The sequence below is a fragment of the Haemaphysalis longicornis genome, unplaced genomic scaffold, assembly GCF_048455015.1.
Source record: "Haemaphysalis longicornis isolate Haplotype H1 unplaced genomic scaffold, Haemaphysalis longicornis Haplotype H1 scaffold_6, whole genome shotgun sequence".
NCBI classification, from domain to species: Eukaryota; Metazoa; Arthropoda; class Arachnida; order Ixodida; family Ixodidae; genus Haemaphysalis; species Haemaphysalis longicornis.
The window spans coordinates 48,822,139-48,843,682 of record NW_027526407.1 but is presented as its reverse complement, the minus strand read 5'-3'; the positions used below and the strand labels follow the sequence as shown (position 1 = coordinate 48,843,682).

The window sequence follows — 21,544 nt, the reverse complement described above, 5'->3', positions numbered from 1 at the left end:
ATTTTTTTTTTCATTTTCAAAGGTTTGTCATATTTGAATATTAACATTTGTTATCACGCATATAATCTATTTATGACATCTTTATGCATTACAAATCGGATTTCATGTATTTTCGTTGCCTTTTGGTCAGTTTCAGCTACTGCTTCTTGTACGTTTTTGCGGGTTTGCCCCTTTTAAATCGGTTTCGGCTATTTCTGTTGAATATTTTTCTACAACGTGGTTTTCAACCATCGCAGGTCCGTTTTGGCTGTTATTTATTTCAGTTCGGGTGGTTTTGTATGCTGTAGGTACGTTTATACTGCGATATAACCCCCATAAGCAAGCTCAGGTGATGGCTGGCTGTACTGACTAGGAAACGCATATAGGTGATGTTGACAGCACGAACCCGGGTTATAATGCAGATACCTGTAAATACATGTGCGTATCATCATCATCATCATTATCTCTTCCTCTTGGTCAGAACAGAGCAGAGGCCAATTCCCCCTGCCATGCGCTAAACGTGAAGGACGTCAAAGAAAGGAACCGGGTACGCGGGCCCGGGAGGATCGCCGGCGGCCGGCATGATGGTCCGGGATGTCTCGCAAAGGCGAGTTAGCAGCAGCAGCATCAAGGAACCCAACGTCATCTACTTCAACATCCGCTCTGTTATCACCTTAGTCGCCGGCATCACCGCGCTCATCATATTCACCGTCGTGCTCTTCAACGTGGTCGCGGCTCGCTTCGCCTATCCTCCTGCGGACTCGGAGCCTCAGCCCTCCCCGCCGTCCACAACGGCTACGGCGAACACGCCATCAACGGCGTCGTCATCCACAAGGAACACATTACCGCCGGCAGCCGCGCCAGTGCTGCCCGCCGCCGCGAAGCTTCGCAAAGATTTCTCGGAGAAGGGCAGTCATAAGAAGCACCAGAAGGCGATGAAGCGGCGCCACATTACCCGCAGGCCACCTCGACACAACGAGTACCCAGACGAAAATGACGCCTCGGAACCGATGCAGGCAGACGCGCCGATGAGGCAGGACTCACCAGACTCTGCGCTGGTCGACAACTACGAGACCTGGCGGGACATCATGCCGGAGGACAGTGGACCGGAGCGGCGCCGGCGTAGCGAATGTTTGCTGCCGCAGTGCCGGTGGCTGAGCAGGTACCTCACGTCGAAGCTGGACTGGACCATCAAGCCCTGCCACGACTTCTACGCGCACGTTTGCTCGGCCAAGTGGTTCGCTTCTGAGGACGAGTCGAACCAGGAGTCGATGGACTTTCAGACGCAGAGCGTGGCCCGCTTGATGAACGAGCTGTCGCTCTACCTCCAGAAGAAGGCGTCCACGTTGCCCTGGGAGCGCAACGCGGCGGCCTTCTTCACCGACTGTCTCATGCCCAAGACGCCGCGCACGTTGAGCAGCATCAGGCCGCGCTTTCCGATCTGGCCCCTGGAGAAAATTACGTCGTTGAGCACGCTTCCGAAGCTTATAGCCTACGTGGACAAGTTCTTCAGGTCGACGCCTCTGCTCAAGACGTACGTGGGGCAGATGCGCTCGTCGTACTCGAACGACACGCTCTACGTAGACTCGCCTGTGCTGCCTCTGGCTAGGTAAGGACTTCGCTTGGTGGGTAGTCTTCTGAAGTGTTTGCTGAAAACAGTTGTTACCGTAGGCCTTGACGTGAATCCTGAACAGCTTGTTGACCATCTGCAGTTCTTAGAATCTGGCTGGTTGTTTATCGGCACGACGTGTGTTTGCTCTTAGCCGCACGCGTCGTGCATGACGATGCTTACAGTTCCCCTGGCAAATCAGTTTTGAGAGTACAAGGAGTCGCCACGACGAAGGAACAGCAATCTGGAGAGCTTTTCGAGGACGCCCTTCTTGATAACCGCCGTTCTGGACTCTGGCTAATGGTGTGCTGCAGTGCTAAGCTAAAGCTTCCTGTCCTAAAGCTACCAATAGCGAATCGGTGTGAGCAGTGCGCCAGGAGCGGAAAAATTATAAGCATTGTTTTTACTTAACTGTATAGGAACATGGCTACAACCTCAGACCGCAATGCTGTCCCCTGACTGGCCAACTGGCAGAGTTTTTAAGCTTGTGAAATTGGCAGAATATTGAATAAATGTCTGAAAATTTTGTCACCGAGAAAAATATCGCGAGGTTAAGCGTCAACATGCCTGTTAATCTACAGGGTGAATAGTAATTTCATAGATAGAAACAAACGTGTAAAATGTGGCGTTAACTATACTCAAATGAAAGCTTTCAGTTCCGCTCATACTCCGCCGGCTGATAGTCACATGATCATATGGCTCTATGCACGCAGCCAGCACCAGCGTCGTTATAGCGATGGTGTCCAATGCAGCAGTCTGCGCTTGAAGAGGAATTCTGCTCGACCTCTGTTCAGTGATGTTCCGTACTGGGAAGAAAAATTCCTACTTCTGGATTCAGAAATTCCCTACTTTTAGCATGTTTTCCCCCGCAGGTTTCTCAATAATTCCCCGCAAATTTCCCTCCGCTGTAATTTTGCAGCTGAAAGAGCTTTGCGTGGATTCGTGGCTAATTCTGGGTGTTAGCGAGGGCCAACTATGTCTACTTTACGATGCCTTCGTCTTCAGGACGCATATGTCGTTCGAGAATAAGAGTTCCAGTGTAAAATAAATTACAGCGCATCAGCCGCTCAGCAGAATTTGACTAGGCATTTCACGTTTTGTACCAAAATGCATGCTTACTTCGCATGCTAAACCTCTAGGTTAAAACCGCCCATATGAAAAAGAACAAACATTGTTGCGTAAGAGAACTAGTTTTAGCTGAACTCAGGAACTGCTGGCGGTATCTCTTTTTGACAGCACCCTAAGGTGCACCCAAAATACGTTTTTGTGTCATCATCATCACCAGCCTATCTACGGCCACTGCCAACTCCCATTAATCACCTATTATTCCCGCCCTGTGATAACTGCGACCAATTTATCCCCGCAAACTTCTTGATCTCATCTAACCCATCTGATTTTCTGCCACCTCCTGCCACTCTTGCCTTCTTTAGGGATCCATTCTGTTACCCTTAATGACCAACGGTTATCCTGCCTTCGCATTACATGCCCTGCCCACGTCCATTTCTTCTTAATTTCTACTAATATGTCCTTAACACGCGTTTGTTCCCCCACCCACTCCGCTCTCTTCTTGTCCCTTAATGTTATACACCTATCATATTTCGTTCCATTGCGCGCTGAGTCGTCCTCAATTGAAGTTGAACCCTCTTAGTGAGCCTCCACGTTTCTGCCCCGTAGGCGAGTACGGGTAAGATGCAGCTGTCATACACTTTCTTCTTCAGGGACAATTTTAAGGCTGCCATTCATTATCTGAGAATGCCTGCCGTATGCACTCCACCCCATTCTTATCTTTCTGATTACCTCTGCCTCATGGTTGAGATCCGGGGTCACAACTTGGTCAAAGTAGATATATTCACTTACTGATATATTAGATAGATAGAAGTAGATATATTCGCTCGTTTTTGTATATTGCGCATGAATTCACGCGAACAGGCTTTAACCCTCCAGCCGCCGCCGCTTCACGCTTTACTAGATGTTTTTAATAGAATGTTCTTCCCTCTAAGCTCCCTTCTGTTTTGTGATTTAGATTGGAGGCGTTCTTGGATGCTTGTGGTTTGCGTTAACACAACTGCATATATTTGAACATCAATCCGGCGAAATTCTAAGGGAACTTTTCAAAAGAAAACAAAGTAATAAATGAGCCGAGGTCCGGTTTACTGACATATTATTTTTCCTTTTACTCAATGACTCCTAAAATTCCCTGAATCCATTAAAGGCTCCCTTTTTTCCCTTTTGGCCAAAATGACTACCGTAAATTCCCCGAAAAAGGGAAAATTCCCCGCTCGGAACATCACTGCCTCTGTTCTTCACCGAAGTAGGCTTAACGCAACAATATTCCTGTCCAGGTTCCAGCTACTTCACCCGAAAGCCAAGGAAGAGGACTACAAGAAGCTGCTCCGGTCGACGCTCCAGGGTCACGGAGTGAACAACGTGCCCCAGGCCGTCGTCAAGCTCGAGCTCGCTCTTTCTCGCATCATCTCGCGAGACTTCGTCACCCTCGCCGACCGCGCCGTGGACACGCAGAACCTCCTGTCCGGCGACATGTTCTGGGACCCCGTGCTGATGGCCCTGGTCGGCAACAGACGCGAGGTCCGAGCGCTCGACCACAAGTACCTCATGAACCTCATGTGGGTACTGAAGAACGCGACATCTCCGCTCACGGTGGCCAACCTGATTATATTTTCCACGCTGACTCAAATCGCGCCACTTATACACAACATGTCCTCCCTGACTCCTCTGGGGCTCGAGCAAACGGTCCGCGGTGTGCCCTTGCAGGTGCAGGGGTGCCTAAGCCTAACCGAGAAGGCATACCAAAGCGGGATGCGTATCCTTGCCCTCAAGGCGCTGGGCGTCACAGACTGGTCGCCGGAGAAACTGAAAGCCGGCGTGATACAGAAGCTCGTCGCCGAACTGAAGAAGGTTCTCAAGAAGTACGTCCGTACTTGGTTCACCGAGTCGGAGAGCAAGCGGGACGCGCTGCGCCGACTCAAGAAACTCCGGGTGAACCTCCTCGGGGCCACGCCGCACGACGAGCTCACCTACGCCCGCGACGAGAAGTCCTTCAGCAATGCCCGTCACCTCGTGAGCTTGCTCGAAGAGAGCCCCGCGCGCAATTCCACCGACTACTTCTTCCCGGGCTCGGTGTTCTCGCCCGCGCCCAAGTACGCCGCCGAGACCCACACGCTCTACCTTCCGCCGGCCATGTTCGGGCTAGTCAACAAGCTCCAGCAGTTCGACGACCCGCTGATCCTGCTACCGCTGATCGGGGCGCCGATCCTCCAGGCGATGCTCTCGGTCGTCGACGCCCGAGGGACGCAGACGTTCCTCGAGGGCTCCGTCCTGGCCACCCACTGGTGGTCGCCCACTGACGACGCCAAGCTCTCGAGGATCAAGGCCTGCTACCGGGACCTGTACGCGCTCTCGCTCAGGGACGCGCTCATCAACAGCAACCAGCAGGCCTTCTTCGAAGAGTTCGTGGCGCAGGGTGCCCTTCTGGACCCGCTCCACAAGCTCTTCAAAGAGAAGGTCGCCGAGTACCACCCGGACGGGCTGCGGATAGAGCCGGAGTTTACGGCCGACATGCTCTTTTACATCGTCTACGTCATGGGCCTGTGCGAAGCTCCCGGAGCGGAACGCTACAAAGTCAAGCACAGGATGGGGATACCCTCCCGCATCCTGGTCAACGCGCACCTCGGGAGCAGCGAACGCTTCAGGCGCGCCTTCAAGTGCAAGCACAGCGACGAAATGATGCCCCTGAGGTCGTGCTCCTACTGGGACGTGCACTAGCCCTTACGTCAACGAGCGGAGATTATTTACTTCAATTTCCATCCCGTACTCAGTCCCTACGTTTTCTCTGTTGTAAGGGAAAAGAAAGTGGGCATTTGGGGAATTGAGAGTCCCAGTAAAAGTTCACATTATCTTTCATTGTGGTGGCGTCGTGTGCGAATCAAACTTTCCCTACAGTGACGTGGAAAGGCGCATCGTTTATCACGATTCAGCGCATGCGTAAATAAATGGTCGGTCAGAGAGGAATCGGGTTTGGTGACTACCGTGGGTGATGATTCGGTGCATTATTAACGCGTTTCAACTGACTGCGTGGTCCTTTCCCAGCGAGAGCTTTGAATTGCGTAGTTGTTAGTGACGTGCTGGATGCTGAGCACAAGGTCGCGGGTTCGATTCCCGGCCACTGCGGCCGCTTTTCTGATGGAGGCGAAAAGCAAAAACGCCCGGGTGCACGAGATTTCGGCGTACGTTAAAGATCCCCAGGTGGTCAAAATTAATCCGGAGCCCTCCCCTACGGTGCGTCTCATCGCCTGCGTTGCGGCGGCGTGTTAAACCCTACAATCAATCAATCAATCAATCAATCAATCAATCAATCGATCGATCGATCGATCAATCAATCAAGTGAAATGTTATGAGGTATTTGGTCCTTCGTGAATAAACTGCGGAACTGGCGTTATAAACAACAAATTCTGTAACTACCACTCAGATAATGAACAAAAAATTCCAGCTGTTCCATTCCATGTGAAAGCTATCGCAAGTGCAGAGCAGTAATTCGCCATAATGGGCTGCAGCGCCGTTATCCGCTCAGTGCTGCCACCCAGTGCATTTCAAATTTCCCGCCTTCGCAGTGCTCGCGCGCCTCCTGCCTGAAAGTGTGCCAGCGAGAGTTCTGCTCTTTTTGTGCTTGCTTTAATTTCGTATGCTGGAGCTGTTTTGCGTCATTTGGAATGCGTAATTGTTTTCTCACGTGACCAGAGCTTTTCTGCGTCATTTCGAACGCGCCATTTTTTTCTGCCTTTCTGTACTTTCTGTAGCATTTCGAACGCGCCATTTTTTTCTTGTGCGGCTCTAGCCTTTCTGCGTCATTTCGAATGGGCCATTTTTTTCTTGGGCGACCGCTTTTTTTCGCGTGCTATCGTAAAAAACAATCCAACGAGCGTTCCTAACTTAATGAACGCGGTAGCTGCCGGTTATATACACACATTTTGCCTGAAATGCACCTGCAGTTTTCAATGCGCTAAACAACGGGGAGATGTATGTCAAGCGCCAGCGGTTCACGAGGTTCGAACGGTTATGACTATTTAAACCACGTGGTTTTCGAAGCCTCGGCGTGACTCCCTGACGACGGTACAAAAGGCTCTACTTAGGTCCGTTATCTCGTTGCGCCGCCTGATTCCGGCAGTCGCATCGACCGTTAGCGAGCTTGGACGACAAGGCGAGCCCATAAAGTGATCTGCACTTAAAAGAGAGATAATAATCTTTTTACTGGTACTGGTGAGGTTAGCTTGGCAAAGGCACCTAGATTGCTACACCACATGTCTGAAAAGAAATGAAATTGATGAAGTGATGATGAAGACTATGGCGACGATGACGCGCTCATTTACGAACTCATCTTTAAAGAGTCTGGTCAAGTCCTGTCGGGAAAGTCTCCTTAGAGATGCTCGTTTAGAGTTGGGCCTAACCTAAGACACCACTTAGAGCGAGTCCTCCAGAAAGCGGATGGGCCAAGGACACTAAAAGGAACGTCCTAGCTGTTCTATACAGCGAGCACGTAACAGAGATTGCAGATGTGGGAAGCGGCCTGTTTAATCTTGAAGCAAAAATAACTTGTGTAAGCGACATTTAGCCGCACGCGGTGAGGAACCACTTCGTCATGCTAAAAGTCCCTAGCAATTAGTTACTGGCGGTACGGCTTATACGATTATTCTAGGAAATTGAAGTGAGGTAATAAAGCTAGCCCAGTTATTATCAAATTCAAGCTGAGCCCTACGACGCGCCACGTAACATCAAAGTCGTTCGTCGAGCTGCGTGTACCGGTTGTCGACGTTTTCTAAATCGAAGGTTACAGTGCACTCTCTAAGACCATTTTCAGCCAGCTAGAGCCCATCAGCCGTTGTGGTGTCGGTCACGCCTTTTTTGTCGTCGCGCCACAATGGGTAAAGGGGTTGTAGGCAGACAGCGGTGAGGCCAATCGGCAGCAGCTCCGGGTAAAATGGCACGGGAAGCTCGCATTCATGTCCGCAAGAGAAGCGAGACGGGTCAGGAGTGAGAGGTCGAGGGCGGACCAGAACACCCTCAACTCGCTTCCAATGCTGTCAGAGGCTCCCTACCGCATTTCACACTGCAGATTAGGGTGACGACGCCCTCCTAAGGGTTTGGCGTGCGGGAAAGTGCCTATCCTTGCTCAGGGTCGCAGCGGCCCTGAGTTTTTTTGCTATCATCTGAGTTGTTACTCTACGGCGCTTCTATAGTATACGTATACGAACGACAGAACACCCAGGTCAATGACCTGGGTGTTCTGTTTTTGCCCACTGATCTAGCATCCATAATAGTGATGAGCAGTGTGTGGGGCTGTCCAGGGCTGGCCTCAATATACGGAGTTGCTCCGGATCGTTTCTGGGCAGTGCAAAATGACAAATCGGAGAGACCTATAGGCACGTTGCGCTGATGTTTGCCTCGCACGCAGCAGCACCCTTTTCTCTATCCTGGTGGTTCGGGAGGTGGTCATTTCTTGTAGGAAAGATGCCACGCATATCACGGGCTCGGTTCGTAGCATTCATAGTATACGTATAAGTGTCGGCGCCCTGTCCCAGACAGCAACAGCCGGGATTATCACGAGTCACGCACGGGCGTCCACACAAAGAAGGCATCTAAGGTGCGTCATGGTAACAAGGCCGTGAAGAACGAACCGTTGAAGTGGCGCTGACGAAAATACGCTAGCTGTTGATATTCAGAGTTTTAGGTGACAGTTTTCGACGGTCCGCTCCGGTACCGGGGGCACGCTCAGCGAAACCGGAGCCAATGCCGTTCGCGGCCCGGCGCGCCACGCATGCGCAATGGCGCTCCCGCTTGCTATCGGAGCGGAGCGGACCGTGGACAACCGTCAGCTAAAACTCGCTAGTGTAGCCGACCAGTCAGATTGAAGATAACACAAATGGCAGGGAGGAACCGATGCGTTCATCACGGCCATCTTTCTTTACACCGTGTCTTAGTGCCAACCACGGAGCAAGATGCCAACCCCATAGATCGTTGGCACGGCCACGGCCGGGCTGGAGGAGCGGCGGGAGCGCACTTTCATGAAAGTGCGCGTTCGCCGCTCCTCCAGTCCGGCCGTGGCACGGCATGCTGCAGGCAGTGGGTGATAACGGGTCGAGGAATCGCCACTCCTTTACCGATGCCCTAGCGAGCGCTACAGGCAACTTTAGTAGGGAAAGTGCTGCGCTCACAGCGGCGTCTGCCCGGTGCAATGTGCGTATTACTGGGGACGCAACGCTGAAGATTGCCAGTGGTCACTATGATGGGTATGGGCAACAGTGCAGGGTTCTTTGTTATAAATTATACACTTCAAAGGTCTCAAGGAACATGATAAGGTAAGCGCCTGATAGTCGGACTTCCTTATCTACTTCGCGCTGCCATCGCCGGATGCGTAAGAGATGCTTTTAGGATAGCGGTGATGATGATCATTCTCATAACGTGGAAAGGCAGGACTAAGGCTGACTTCTACCTTTTTTAACAGCGAAGCTGCTAAAAAGGCAGAAAAGCTCTGTAGCAAATCGCTTTTTTTTGTGTCCGCAGTTAAATGTACCAAGAAAATGCCGAGCGCACGTGAGCGCGTGCCTCGCGGCGACCGCCCGGCAATTAAAAGAAATGCCGAGCGCTGCGCTTGCGTGTCCCGCGCCGACAGCCCAGCGTCCCTGGCGCACAAGCCAAGCATACCCACTTGGGGAGATTGACAAAAAGAAAAAAAAAAAAAAACTCCTGCGTTCGCCGTAACCATGGCAACACTTGCTCGGAACGAGAAAGACACGTCATAGCGTACGCCCCTCCAAGGTGATGTCCAATGATTATCACTTCCAAAAAAATGAAGGAAGCTCACACTTATAGCAACAATAAAGGAGTAAAGGTCGTTGCGGCAGCAAAGAAACAAAGCGACTGCAATCGCGGACTTAAAACCGTCGTGATGGTCGTGAAGGTTGCGAGCAGCTTCGCTACTTTCAAGTCTTACGTGTTAGTGTGAGCTTCCTTCATATTTTTAGCGGGGTCGATCGCACTCGATACACATGTGGCAGTCTCAACAAAGAAAAGACGACCGTCATCTAAAGGAAAATGCCAACGTTTTCTGGAGGGTGAAATGTGCCCAGTTTACGTTCCGCCGATGCATTCCCGTGCAGCGCGATTAACCGTTGCACCCTGGCCAGGTGTTTAATGAATCGTGGCGAAGCAGACGGAATAAGTGAGTCGACATGCGGGCGCTCCACAAGACGCGGAGGCGAGCCCGGGCGACTTTGTGCGCATGCGTGCCCACGCAAGAGCTTGTGGGAAGTTTGTGCGTTCTCGCCTAAGTGCAGCTCGATCTTTTTTGGGCCGTCTTCAAGCTTTTGACGGTTGGATAAGCGCCAGAAAATGCTCCAGACGTTGTAAGTCGTAGACCACTGCATTTTAGGATTTTGGGCAGAGCTCGAGAGCTGTTATGCTGCCGGTTAGGGAACTCAATTTTAAAATTTTGTCGTAACACTGTTTGTTGTAATGTCGTTACGGTCTACATCCCGTCATGAATTGAACAGCTTCCTAAAGTAAGGATGACCAACACCAGAATAATTCACGCCAGGATTCTGGGCCCCTCGACCACGGCGCTCATCACCTTTGAAGGGGATACAGTTCCAAGGGTTGTATACGGCTACAGAGGTGAAACTACTTGCTATCTATACGAGCCCACCAGATTAGTATGCTTCACCTGCCTAAAACCAGGACACATGGCAGGCGTGTGCCCTACACCTGAAGTCATCATCTGCAAACTATGCGGCAGAGAAGACCCAGAAAAAAGACCCAGTTGCATAAAGAAGCGCTCATTATGCAAAGAAGGACACGTCGCAAGCAGCAAAGACTGCAAATTAAAATTCAAGGCACCGAGAATTTCTCCCGGAAGCCGAAAGGGGGAGAAGAAGGGACCCAAGGACACCAGCTCAGGTGGTTCGACGAGGAGTAGCCAGAAATGGCTCACAACCATGACCAGAGGAGGTGGCACCACCTAACCAGGGACAATACAGGAGGTCCAGGAGCCGAACCCCCGCAAGGAAGAAGAAAGAAGACAACACTGCAAAGGTGAGCTGGGCAGATGCTTTTCCTAGGACAATGACACACAAAAACGTAAAACGCCAATGACAGATAGAGACAGAGAGGATATAAGTTCACTAAAAGACCTTATACTAGAAATCAGGGCAGAAAACACACTGCTAAAGCAAAAACTAGAGAAATGAGGAAGGTGAAACCCCAACAAGAAAACCCCTAGCAAGTGCATCAGCATAAAGAACCACAGGACTCCGCCTAACCAAGAACAGACAAACGCAAGAGCCAAGTAGAAGCCAATGTGCAACCACACCTCAGCCGATTCAGGAGCTCCATCAGCACGGAGCTAAAGTTGACGCATGACAATATAGTACAGGTACTCGAGAAAACAACAGGATCTAACACATAGGGGAGCGCCACTAAAAGGAAGCTCCCAGGCGCAGGACAAATCAGAAGTCCAAAACAAATCATCGTACACAGAGACCATGACAATGCGGAAACAGAGACCGAAAGAGAAGAAGATGATGAAGACATAGTGGTGGTGGTGGTGGTGATTTTCATTACCGGATGGATCTAGCCTTTCGTGGTATGCCGGAAATTGCTCCACCAATAAACACCTTTTAGCCGCTATGCGCGGGAAATCACCACGAGTCAATGAGGCGTGTGTCCCTTAAAAACCCCAGGATCAGGCGCAAAATGCCTCTCCTGGTGAACTAATGGCCTATAGGAAAAATGATAACATCCAAAGAGGCATGCGGAGCGGCTCTCCTTCGAAGTCCTTTAAACAAAGCTAACCGCTCCGTCGCATGCTGTCGGCAGTCCATAAAAAAATGTTCGATTTCACATGTTACACAACACGTTGCGCACACGGTTGATGAGATAAGGTTCAGCTTATAATGCCACGCCGGTGTCGGCACTGAGTTCGTCCGGATGCGGAACAGTCAGGATGCCTCTGTCCTCTTCATTCCTTCGGTAACACAAGGTTGGTGTTGTGGTCGCCAAAGAGATCTGAAGTTTTCTTTAATGATGGTTTTTAAAATGCACCGTTCGTATGGAGCCACTATGAGAAAACGAGTACAGGATGTCGCTTCACGGGCCAACTTGTCCGCGGCTTCGTTTCCAAGCACTCCGACATGGGAAGGAACCCACTGGAAGCGAACGCTAAGTCATCAGACAAGTAACAAAGAACAGCTAATAGTATGGCAGTGGAACTGCAGAAGCATACGTGATATGAAACATTCCCTAGAAGCATACATAAGTAGCATGTATCAGAAACCAGAGGTATCATGCATCCAAGAAGTCGAATTTCAGACGAGCCTCCAAGGCACCAACAGAATGGATTAATCCAAGGTCTTCAGAGCTGCCATATATGTAAATAAATACATATTCAATTTGTCACTGGCTTCTCGTCGTTTAAACGGAGGCTACTCTCGAACTCAGAACGGACTTCCAAGAACAGTGTCCTTTACAAGAGAGAGGATGCGCACTTTCGGAATCTTTGTATACGTAAGCATCGCTTCATAATCAGACAGCTTACATTGTACCTGGAAGAATGTCTTTCTAGAACTGCACTTACGTATAGCAGTAAAGCCTCATCCAAACGGAAAACAACCAACGAAGCAGTGCAGGGAGATACGGGTGGGGCGTCGTTTGAAGTTCGAGAAGCACAGAGTAAAATATGTTTTGAGATGAGGTTGAGAGCAATGGATCAACGAAGGTGGGCAGCTAAGGTTTTTAGGTACCTATTCTTGAAAAGCGTGGACACGCAGTGGTTAAGGAAGACTGGAAAGCTAACGACGAAATACAGAGAGAACAGTGGAGAATCCAAAACAGCCAAGGTAACCAAAAAAGAGGCAAGGCAGATTGAAACGAATAAATGGAGATAAAAAATGGAACCTAAAACGTCGTTAGAGATTTACAGGACTGAGAAACTGAACATCACAAAAATTTCTACGATGATTCTCTGGGAAGTGCTTTGCTTTTTGAGGCTAGAGCACGTTGCTTGCGAACCAAGAGCTTTGTGGGGAAGTATTCACAAAGTGATGGGGTATGCGTCGTCTGCGGAAAATAAACAAACTATGCAGCACATAGTGTGAGAATGTGAGGGTATCCACCCAAATCTACATGAGGGAAATATTCGGCTTCCAGAAGCCCTAGGATTTAAGGGTATCAGAGAGGAAGTTAACTTCAAGGCTGTCGAGGGGACGAAAAGAAGATTAGAATGCTGGTGGACGAAAAGCAGAGAGGGAAATATTGCCTAGGACAGTTACCACCTGTAACAGGAAAAATGAAGTATTTCGGGCCTAATAAGCTTTTTGTGTCAGCCCTAAGCAGCGCTAATATTAAACCAAGAGTATAAAACATAGGTATAATATTCCTTTTTAATAAGATGACATGTCATCACCCCGCTACAAAGGGGAAACCAATAGTGAACTGATCATCATCGTGTATAGCAGAGCGGCGTACACTTACGCGTCATTCAACGAATCGTACACGGGGGGTTTCTGCATTTCTTTATTTTCAACATTCCGCTCAAACACTGCATCACAGTAAATTCCTAAGTAGACAGCACAACCAGCACTCATTTAACAAGACAAGTGATGTCCAGCACATAACAAGGAGCGATAAAAAACTGCGTGTCGTCACCAGAACGAAGGCGGATCACACGGGTAAAAACGACGCAGTCTCCGGCGTTCGCGACCTCAAAGGGGCCACGTCAATACAAAATACAAGTTTGGTTGATTAGAAAGACTGTTTTGTCCCGGTAACAATGACGCCAATTTTATCGTAAACTTCGGACAAATAATTTAGATATTAAAGAAAACATGCACAAGTGGCGACTTCCTTGTCAATTTCTGGCAACTTTTATATGACGTCACAGCATAGCGTTCATGCGATTGGCGAATGCCGACCCAAACCATCCCTAAGACGCATGACTGGACAATTGTAGTGGGGGTGTCTAGTTCCTCTCGATCGTATCACTTGTATGCTAATGTGCAGTTAATACACTGAAGATTGTGTTTTAATTTTAGCCCATATGACGTCTCTCCTGCCCGTAACACGTCAATAAAGCGCTAAATTTGAGTCTTCTAATACTTCTTCCGCTAATTTGTTTAAGAAACGTCTATCTTGGATGGATAAGGGCTGAGTGAGGTACTGAAGTCAAGTTCTTTCAAATTAAACAAGGCTGTATTTTGTCTTCATGGCTCTTTAAGTAGTAAGACAAGAAAAGCGTGCGTGGTTGGCGTGTGTTCAACGCAAAAGTGTGACCGTAGGCCGCTTGGCATCGATACGAGCCACGCGCAATCTTGCATAGTTTTGTGCTCAAACTTATCACGGAAGCACGGGATTGTTGTGGAGCGCCGCTGGCACTTGATGATAACTAGACCTGGGAAGTCTCGCCTAGCGTCACTAAATAAAGGCTTTTAGAGTATCGGCACTCTTTTCTCTCATTGTTATGTGCCATCAGGATTTTCATTGGTCGGTCGGCCCCACGTGATATTAGTTTACATATGGGCGCAGCCATTTTGTTTCTGGGCGCCTCTCCTCTCTGTCTCTCGCTCTATCTACCGAAACAACCGGCGGCGGTTTCGTTGGGAGAGATGGCAACACTACAAGCCAGAAACAAAATGGCCCCCAGACGCTTCCGGGTGCACGAAGTGGCGGTACTCTTAAGCGTAGCTTATTTAGTGACGCTAGTCTCACCGCAAGTGTAACACGCACACCCACCGGCACCTAGAGAAGCCATAAAAACACGAAAACATCACAAAACTGTGGAATACAAGTACGCAACAAAGTTTCTCACACATGATGCTAAAACTGATTCAGCATGAGAAAAGTAACAAGTCCTGTTTACCGTCTCGTTAAATGTAACCGCTGTGCCGCAATACCACTTTCATGTAAACCCTCATAGTATTTCACATGTCTTGTAAGAGTCAAGGAAGCACTGCGAACGACGGTGCGTCAGACTAAACTATGACTAAACAGATAATACAGTGAACGCAGTGTTGTTGCGAGAATTTTTCCTTTCTGGGCTATTGGGTAACGACAGGAAGACAGATGATTTAACTAGGTGTTCTTAAGTTTTGCAGTTTGTGAAGGCAATTGGATAATGCTTGGAAGGCACTTAGGTTTACTAGTCGCCTACGTAGTTCCTTCGCGTATAAATTAATACACCTCTCCCAAAATCAAGACACGACTCCTTAAAAGCACAGCTACAGTACAGCTCCCGGAATTTTGTAGGCTATGAAAAAGGAAAAAAATTAAATGGGAACGGGCACAGGTGTTTGTGGGACAGATACGTGCTCAAGTCAAGGTTAGGCTTTGCCGAAGCGGAATAATACTTTGTTGTTGTGCGCAGATGAGCACAGACGAAGCCTCGTATAGTTTAGGAATAGGGTTATGATTAACAGCGTAAACTCCGAGGTGCGGTTTATCCCACCGGATGCTTAAAAACGACTGACTTTATAGTGCACACAGCTCAACGATCAATTATTCAAGGAACCTTGCTTTGAAAGAACACACTGCTTTTTTCCAGATACATCGTTAACTGTCACCAAGTCACCAAGCTGACGGTAAGTTTAAGACTGTTGCTGCAGTTATTGCGGCAGTTGTCCACAAATGTTCGTGGCTGTCTTTCAATACTTTACCCTTCCGCGACGAATACAGCACGAAGTACGAGATCTTTCATACAAACAGTTAAGACAAAGTGTTGGCTCTCACACGTCCAAAAGTGCTTGCCGTCGTATCCCTTAAATACCAAACAGAGCCATGGCCCAAAAAGCCATTTCCCGATCAGCACTGCAAGTACTTCCTACGGCATTTATTAAAGCCTAAAGTTAAAAATGGAGCGTTTTTGACGGGAACATGTCCAAATGCTTCTACGAAGAGTGGATTCGGCCCTCTTGGCGCGTCAAGGACACCTTGACAGCACTCTGGAGCTTTGTCTGTGCGACGTCGATGGCTGGACATTACTAGCGTCCTTCCTGCCCTCCCCCTTCCCCTGCGGCCTCGGGCCATCGTTTCTTAATAAAGTTTTCTTCCTTCCTTCTTCCAAAAGCTTGAATTACCGCAAATGGGACTTACGAGACGCCTTCAGACACCTAGGCGAGACACTGGGGCTCTTCAATTTGTTGTCTCGGACTCGGCGCGGATAGTCAGCAAATGGTTCGAAGGTTCTTCACGCCATACGTGAAAAAACGAATGCACGATTGCTTCTCAAAGAGGCATCGGTGAGTCCAGGACTAATCACCGAAGAGCACCACTGTTGCACCTGGATTCCAGACACCATCCTGTCTTCAATCGTGACGGTAATCCTAAAGTACCCGCCGCGGTGGCTCAGTGGCTATGGCGTTGTGCTGCTGAGCACAAGGACGCGGATTCAATTCCCGGCCGCGGCGGCCGCTTTTCTGATGGAGGCGAAAAGCAAAAACGCCCGTGTGTTCCGAGATTTTGGCGCGCATTAAGATTCCCAGGTGGTCGAAATTAATCCGGAGCCCTCCACTACGGCGCGCCTTATCGCCTGTGTAGCGTCGGCGCGTTGAACCCCACAATTAATCAACCAACCAATCAATCAATCAATCACTCAATCAATCAATCGGTGCAATCCTAAAGCATACTTTACGACTCCGCATCAGCGTTAACCCAAAGCCGGTACAATGGTCACAGCCCACAGACCCTTACACAAGCCACGGTACATTACACACCACACTCTGAGACACTCACAGCCAAGTTCCACGTAGCGCACACTTGATACACATTTGTACACGCACTCACACGTATCACAAGAGAAGTAGCGACCAGCAGGAACCATGTTGCAGACGACATTGTCCTTCAAACACGTTAAGTGGGCCTTGGTGCCCTCGAGAACACTCGTGCAAAGGCTAAAAAAAAATACAACAGTACAGACAAGAGAGTACGTCCGAGGTGTTCTATGGTCTGCTGCTTTAAACTCCCGGTGCTCTTCTGCACAGCACCTATGCTGCTATTACGATGATGTGAGCACGAAGAAGTCGTAAAACAATTGACGTTTCCCGACTATCATTGAAATTGATACGTGCGGCTAGTATCATGACCTTTTGTAAGAAACTCGTGATGTTGGCCCACGCTGCGTTAAGAGTTGACATACATTTGTCTGTAAACAGCTTGCGCATGCGTGCACGGAATCATTATCGCGGGCAGATATTCGTCGTTTTTAACGCAATTTTCGCATCCACCTGACATGGAAAGCTGGGTGGGCGTCCTCGCTAGGTTAATCTCGAATGTTTTCTTTTCTTGTTCCCTCCACTAACGGAGCAGTTTTATCGTGGACTGGTTTGTCCAAGAAACAATAAGACCGCAACTATACCCTCCCCGACGTTGCCTGTACCGCGAACTGAAACCCACGTACTTCGATTAACTCCGATAAAAAAAGTGATACGCGAATCAGGAGACGGGGAAACCCGGACGAGGAAAAAAAGTAAGATGGCCGCAGGCAAATTGGCGAGCGGCGATAAGATAAAATAGCTGCTTCTCGCTTTAACGCTGCTCGCTTTTTAAACGGGTTAACGTTGTCCCAACGCCGGAAACTCACTCTCCCGCATTTCAAACACCTTTACCTTGCTGATCCTCACAGACGAAAAGTGATATGTTCATAACCACCACACACAAGACTTCGTAAAATGTAAACACTGCGGCCTGAACAATGAGCGCATGCAAGAACATGTGCATGCTCAGCGATTTTTGTACGGCCACGGTTTATCTAGACTCAGTGATGAAGTGTTGAAAATGTTTAGCATAGCGTATACAGGCTCATGACCATGCGCACACAGGCATATCCAAAGAAAAAAGAAAGCGTGATAAAAAACAGCGCCATGAACCTTACCGTTCTCCAGAATAACGGAGATTAAAAAATGTTCACACACGCAGCTTTTGCACCGCAAATCAAGCTTGGTCTTCACGGCTGTTCTTTTCTGTACACAATTCGGTCCCCGCAAAACTAGCTGATGTTCGCCAGCAAACCTCAGCGTTGAAAAACTTGGGTTAACGGAGAGGAAGCACTAAAACCCCGTCCCGCTCCTCACTGAACTGTAAAAACTATGGTAAGCATGTTGCCTAACTGGCCAGACCCTACAGAGATCCGAATACCTTCGCTTCTTTTTTGTGCGTTCAAAACAGGCAATTGTCATTCCCAGACCAGCGAGCGACGTTTCTTGTAGCGCGAGGAGATGTAGCGAACATCAGCTAGGCCTTATTTGAAGTTTTTTTGAAGTCCAGAAACTTGGTTGCGGACTACGAGCTGAGCGAGCCCTACCGGGCCTCACGTCACGTGGTACATGCCGTCCACGAGGAAGTCCATCTTGGAGTAGTGCCTCCTCTGCCAGACGTCCAGAATCCTCCTGCCGATGAGTCCCATGACCACGAAGATGAGGAGGAGGCCGAGACACAGGCCTATCACCAAACTGATCGAAGGCGACGCCTTGGGCATCAGGTCTACGTTCAGCGTCGTCGGCGCGAAGATCTGTATGGGCCTTCTGAGGTCGTTGACCTTCTCAGGGTCGACCGGCTGGTCCGTCGCGTTGGCGCTAGCAGTAACGACGGACGCGTTCGTCACCGGATTCGGGGCTTTTAGTGGAACGGACATGCCAGACCACCAGACATTCCTGTCGAGGCTCTTTGCGGGAATTATCTTTTCCATGGACGCCTCCAGAGCAGGCGACACCGTCGTGGAACTGCGCGTCGTCGCTCGCGTCGACGACGGCTGTTCGGGAATTTCGGAAGACGCGGAAACAGCGACGTCGGCGTTAGTCGTGCTCGACACATCCTGACGACGTGTGCTTTCTGTGACCGCTTGCGTAGTTGACGGCGCTTGTGACGTCACAGAAACGTGCTGGTCACTGTCTGTAGAAGAAGACGCCTCGTGTCCGAGGGGAGATTGAGACCGTGTCTCTGCGACGTGGTTCAGAAGATCCAAGATGCCGCTTAGTCCCAGGGAGTGGTGCGTCGTGGGCGATTCGGTAGTGACGTTCAGGGCACGCGCTGTAGTGCCGTCGCCAACGATAACGCCAGGACTGTTCGCGTCCGAGTCCTCCGTGGTTCCTTTGGGAGCCGACGTCGCCGCCTTGGTAGTTCTGTCCATGCTCGGAGTCGAGGCGTTGTTAACGGAGCCGGGTGTCGTCACGTCCGCAACGAACGGTAACGTCGTGTCGACGGTCGTTGACGTCGACGACGACGTTGACGACGTCGCCGCGTCGTCAGCGGAAGACAGGTTTCCTGTGTGCACCTCGACATTGCTGTACTTCGGCCAGTCGGCGACGACTCGTCTCAGGAAAGCGGTCGCCGTTCTGTCCAGACTGAGAAGCCTGGCCGACTTCTTGAAGATGCATTTCTCGGGCGGGTTGCAGTTGAAGAGGGCGCAGAGTACGCTACCCTTGTCCTGGACTTTCACAGTGGCGACGCTGCAGTCATCTGCGAACAGACATGAGCGACATACTCAGTGCTGGGAGAACGCCTTGTAATCGTGTTTAGTGAAAGGACGCAATACGCAGCTTACAAATAGGGTACCGCAGAACACATGCGCACATCGGCAGAGGGCCTTTTCCGACACATATATAAAAAAAATGAATAAATGATGGTTTCTTTCAAATTAGCGATTTATCAACAAGCTACTCAATGCAGCCTTGACGTATCGTCGCGCTTTTACAGCGAAGATGTTAGCCTCTCGTTGGTCGGAAAATTTCGTGTTGTACCCGCCGCGGTGGCTCAGTGGCTAAGGAGTTGCGCTGCTGAGCACAAGGTCGCGGGTTCGATTCCCGGCCGCGGCGGCCGCTTTTCTGATGGAGGCGAAAAGCAAAAACGCCCGTGTGTTCGAGATTTCGGCGCACGTTAAAGATCCCCAGGTGGTCAAAATTAATCCGGAGCCCTCCACTACGGCGCGCCTCATCGCCTGCGTTGCGTCGGCGCGTTAAACCCTACAATCAATCAATCAATGGTCAAAATTAATCCGGAGCCATCCACTACTGCGCGCCTCATCGCCGGCGTTGCGTCGGCGCGTTAAACCCTACTATCAATCAATCAAAATTTCGTGTTGTAAACAAAAAACCCAGGCAGGACCCAGCAGTTCTCACCTAAGACGCAGAGCGCATGCGTCAGGCTAATCGGGCATACAGGATAGGGCTCAGTATTCATTTACAAAACCACAAAACAAGCATCTGAATCTCATTATGGATGATAAGGCGATATGAGCAATGGGACCCCCCACCATGTGCTCCTTGTAAAGATTATAATTGCAGATTATGTTTGAAGGCTAGGCACGACTAGTGTCACAGCAATTCTTGCCCAAGACGCCGAGCGCATGCGTCAGGCTGGGCACGACCCAGAATTTGCCGTCAGAGAAGCCGAGTGCAAGTGACACGCTCGCCAAGACAACGAGGAACATTTCATACACTCCCCCATCAGCATGTGTAGTGGTTTGAACACGAGCTTAAATACTAACAACCTCATACCCATGTGACTACACATCATACAGACGTCACAGAGATTCCTGTTTTTTCGACACGTGCCAAGCACCAACAACATTCAGCCGCACATGTGCTTGGTGCTTGGCACGTGTCGAAAAAAAAAAACACGATTGTCTGTGACGTCTGTACGATGTGTAATCACACGGGTATGAGGTTGTTAGTATTTAAGCTCGTGTCAGTTCCAATACAATTTCAGATGTGAGTCAGAGGTGTGATTTGTCTTAGGCCTTCTATTGTCCGAATCGAGAGTACACTCCTTCAAGATGTTCAATTACCAGTACCAACTATCCAGTTGTCCATTCTTCTATGAAACGGACAGAAGTGAGAATTCTGGCCCAGGGAGTCTGCGTTTCCCCCTTATTTTTCGCTCACCTCGCTTGCAGCACCGTTCCACGCACTCCTGCAGCTTCCCGGACCTTGCCGGCTCGATGAGGCTGACGTTGGCGCCGGCCGCCTTCGAGGCCGTCTCGTCCAGGGCCTCGCCCGTCTGCCAGACGCCAGGTGGGTCGCACTGCTTCTCCGCGTCCAGCGCCACCGCCGGGCAGACTCGCGCAGCGAGCAGCAGCGTCGCCGCCGCCATTGCGAAGCACGTCGGCAGCCACGACATGGCGGCGTCGGGGCTTCTGCGAGAAAAAAACAAAAAACAATGACCACCTTTTAGGGCGCAGCCCTTTGGCGGCCGTCTCTGGGCTGAGCCGCGTTGTCGGCGTAACCGAGTGAACGATGGCAAGACCGACGAGTGAAAGAAAAAGCGAACGATGAAAGAAGGCAAAGGTTCAACTATCGCGTAAGACGGGTACAACGAACGTCCGCGGCATGTCGGTTGTGGTGTATTCATGGGATAGATAAAAAAATTCTCGGAGCTAAGCTTGCACTCACGCGCAAGACTTGACTGGGGAAGCTGTAGGTGAGCAGTTACGGATACATATATAGTTTCATTGTTTACTCCATAGTGCTAGTCGTCGTCGTCGTATGCGTCGAAGGAGTCGTCGATTTCGCGATTGGTGGGTGCAAAGTCGCTGCGCAGACGCTGCCACGCGAACGGCTCTTCTACGACACACAGCGCATGCGCACGACGATACGAAGACTTGCTCTTTACGAACGAACCGAGAGGCGCACGCTTTGACGTGGCTTATCGTCCGAGCAGGTGTTATCACGTGTCTTTCCGTTGTCTAGCAGGTATTGCGACAGCTGTGGGGTAGCGTTCCTCTCGGGTAGTTTTGTGCAACACCGAACTCACGGCCAGTAACAACAGCTCCGCTGTTAACTGGTTACGTGTTACGACCGCAAAACGGCGCATGTAGTGGGCAGATAGTGCTCGGCGCCTTTTTGCCTTCCGATTTTAACGAGGGTACCGGCTGATCTGAACGAATACAGCGACTAAATCAATTGC

At 50.0% G+C, this 21,544-nt stretch overlaps 2 protein-coding genes across 3 annotated transcripts in view; one reads left to right on the top strand and one right to left on the bottom strand.

Moving 5' to 3' along the window:
* Nucleotides 1-560: 560 nt before the first annotated feature.
* LOC144142999 (neprilysin-1-like) lies at nucleotides 561-5,416 on the top strand. Its single transcript, XM_077674825.1, has 2 exons — nucleotides 561-1,588; nucleotides 3,931-5,416. Exons 1-2 carry the CDS (start codon nucleotides 561-563, stop codon nucleotides 5,369-5,371), a joined length of 2,469 nt encoding a protein of 822 aa, XP_077530951.1. The 3' UTR covers nucleotides 5,372-5,416.
* A 7,739-nt stretch (nucleotides 5,417-13,155) lies between these two features.
* LOC144142599 (uncharacterized) overlaps nucleotides 13,156-21,544 on the bottom strand; it is a 47,370-nt gene continuing 38,981 nt past the window's right edge. The window contains exons 2-4 of one of the 2 annotated variants that reach the window (XR_013317006.1): nucleotides 20,524-20,774; nucleotides 14,360-19,099; nucleotides 13,156-14,056 (exon numbers count right to left, since the gene is read on the bottom strand). Coding sequence is in view for 1 of the 2 variants with exons in the window: in XM_077674232.1 (XP_077530358.1) it covers nucleotides 17,952-19,099; nucleotides 20,524-20,758 (1,383 nt within the window). In the remaining variant the exon portion in view is untranslated. Of the gene's footprint in view, nucleotides 19,100-20,523; nucleotides 20,775-21,544 lie in introns of both variants that reach the window. The other variant, XM_077674232.1, reaches the window with a different exon arrangement.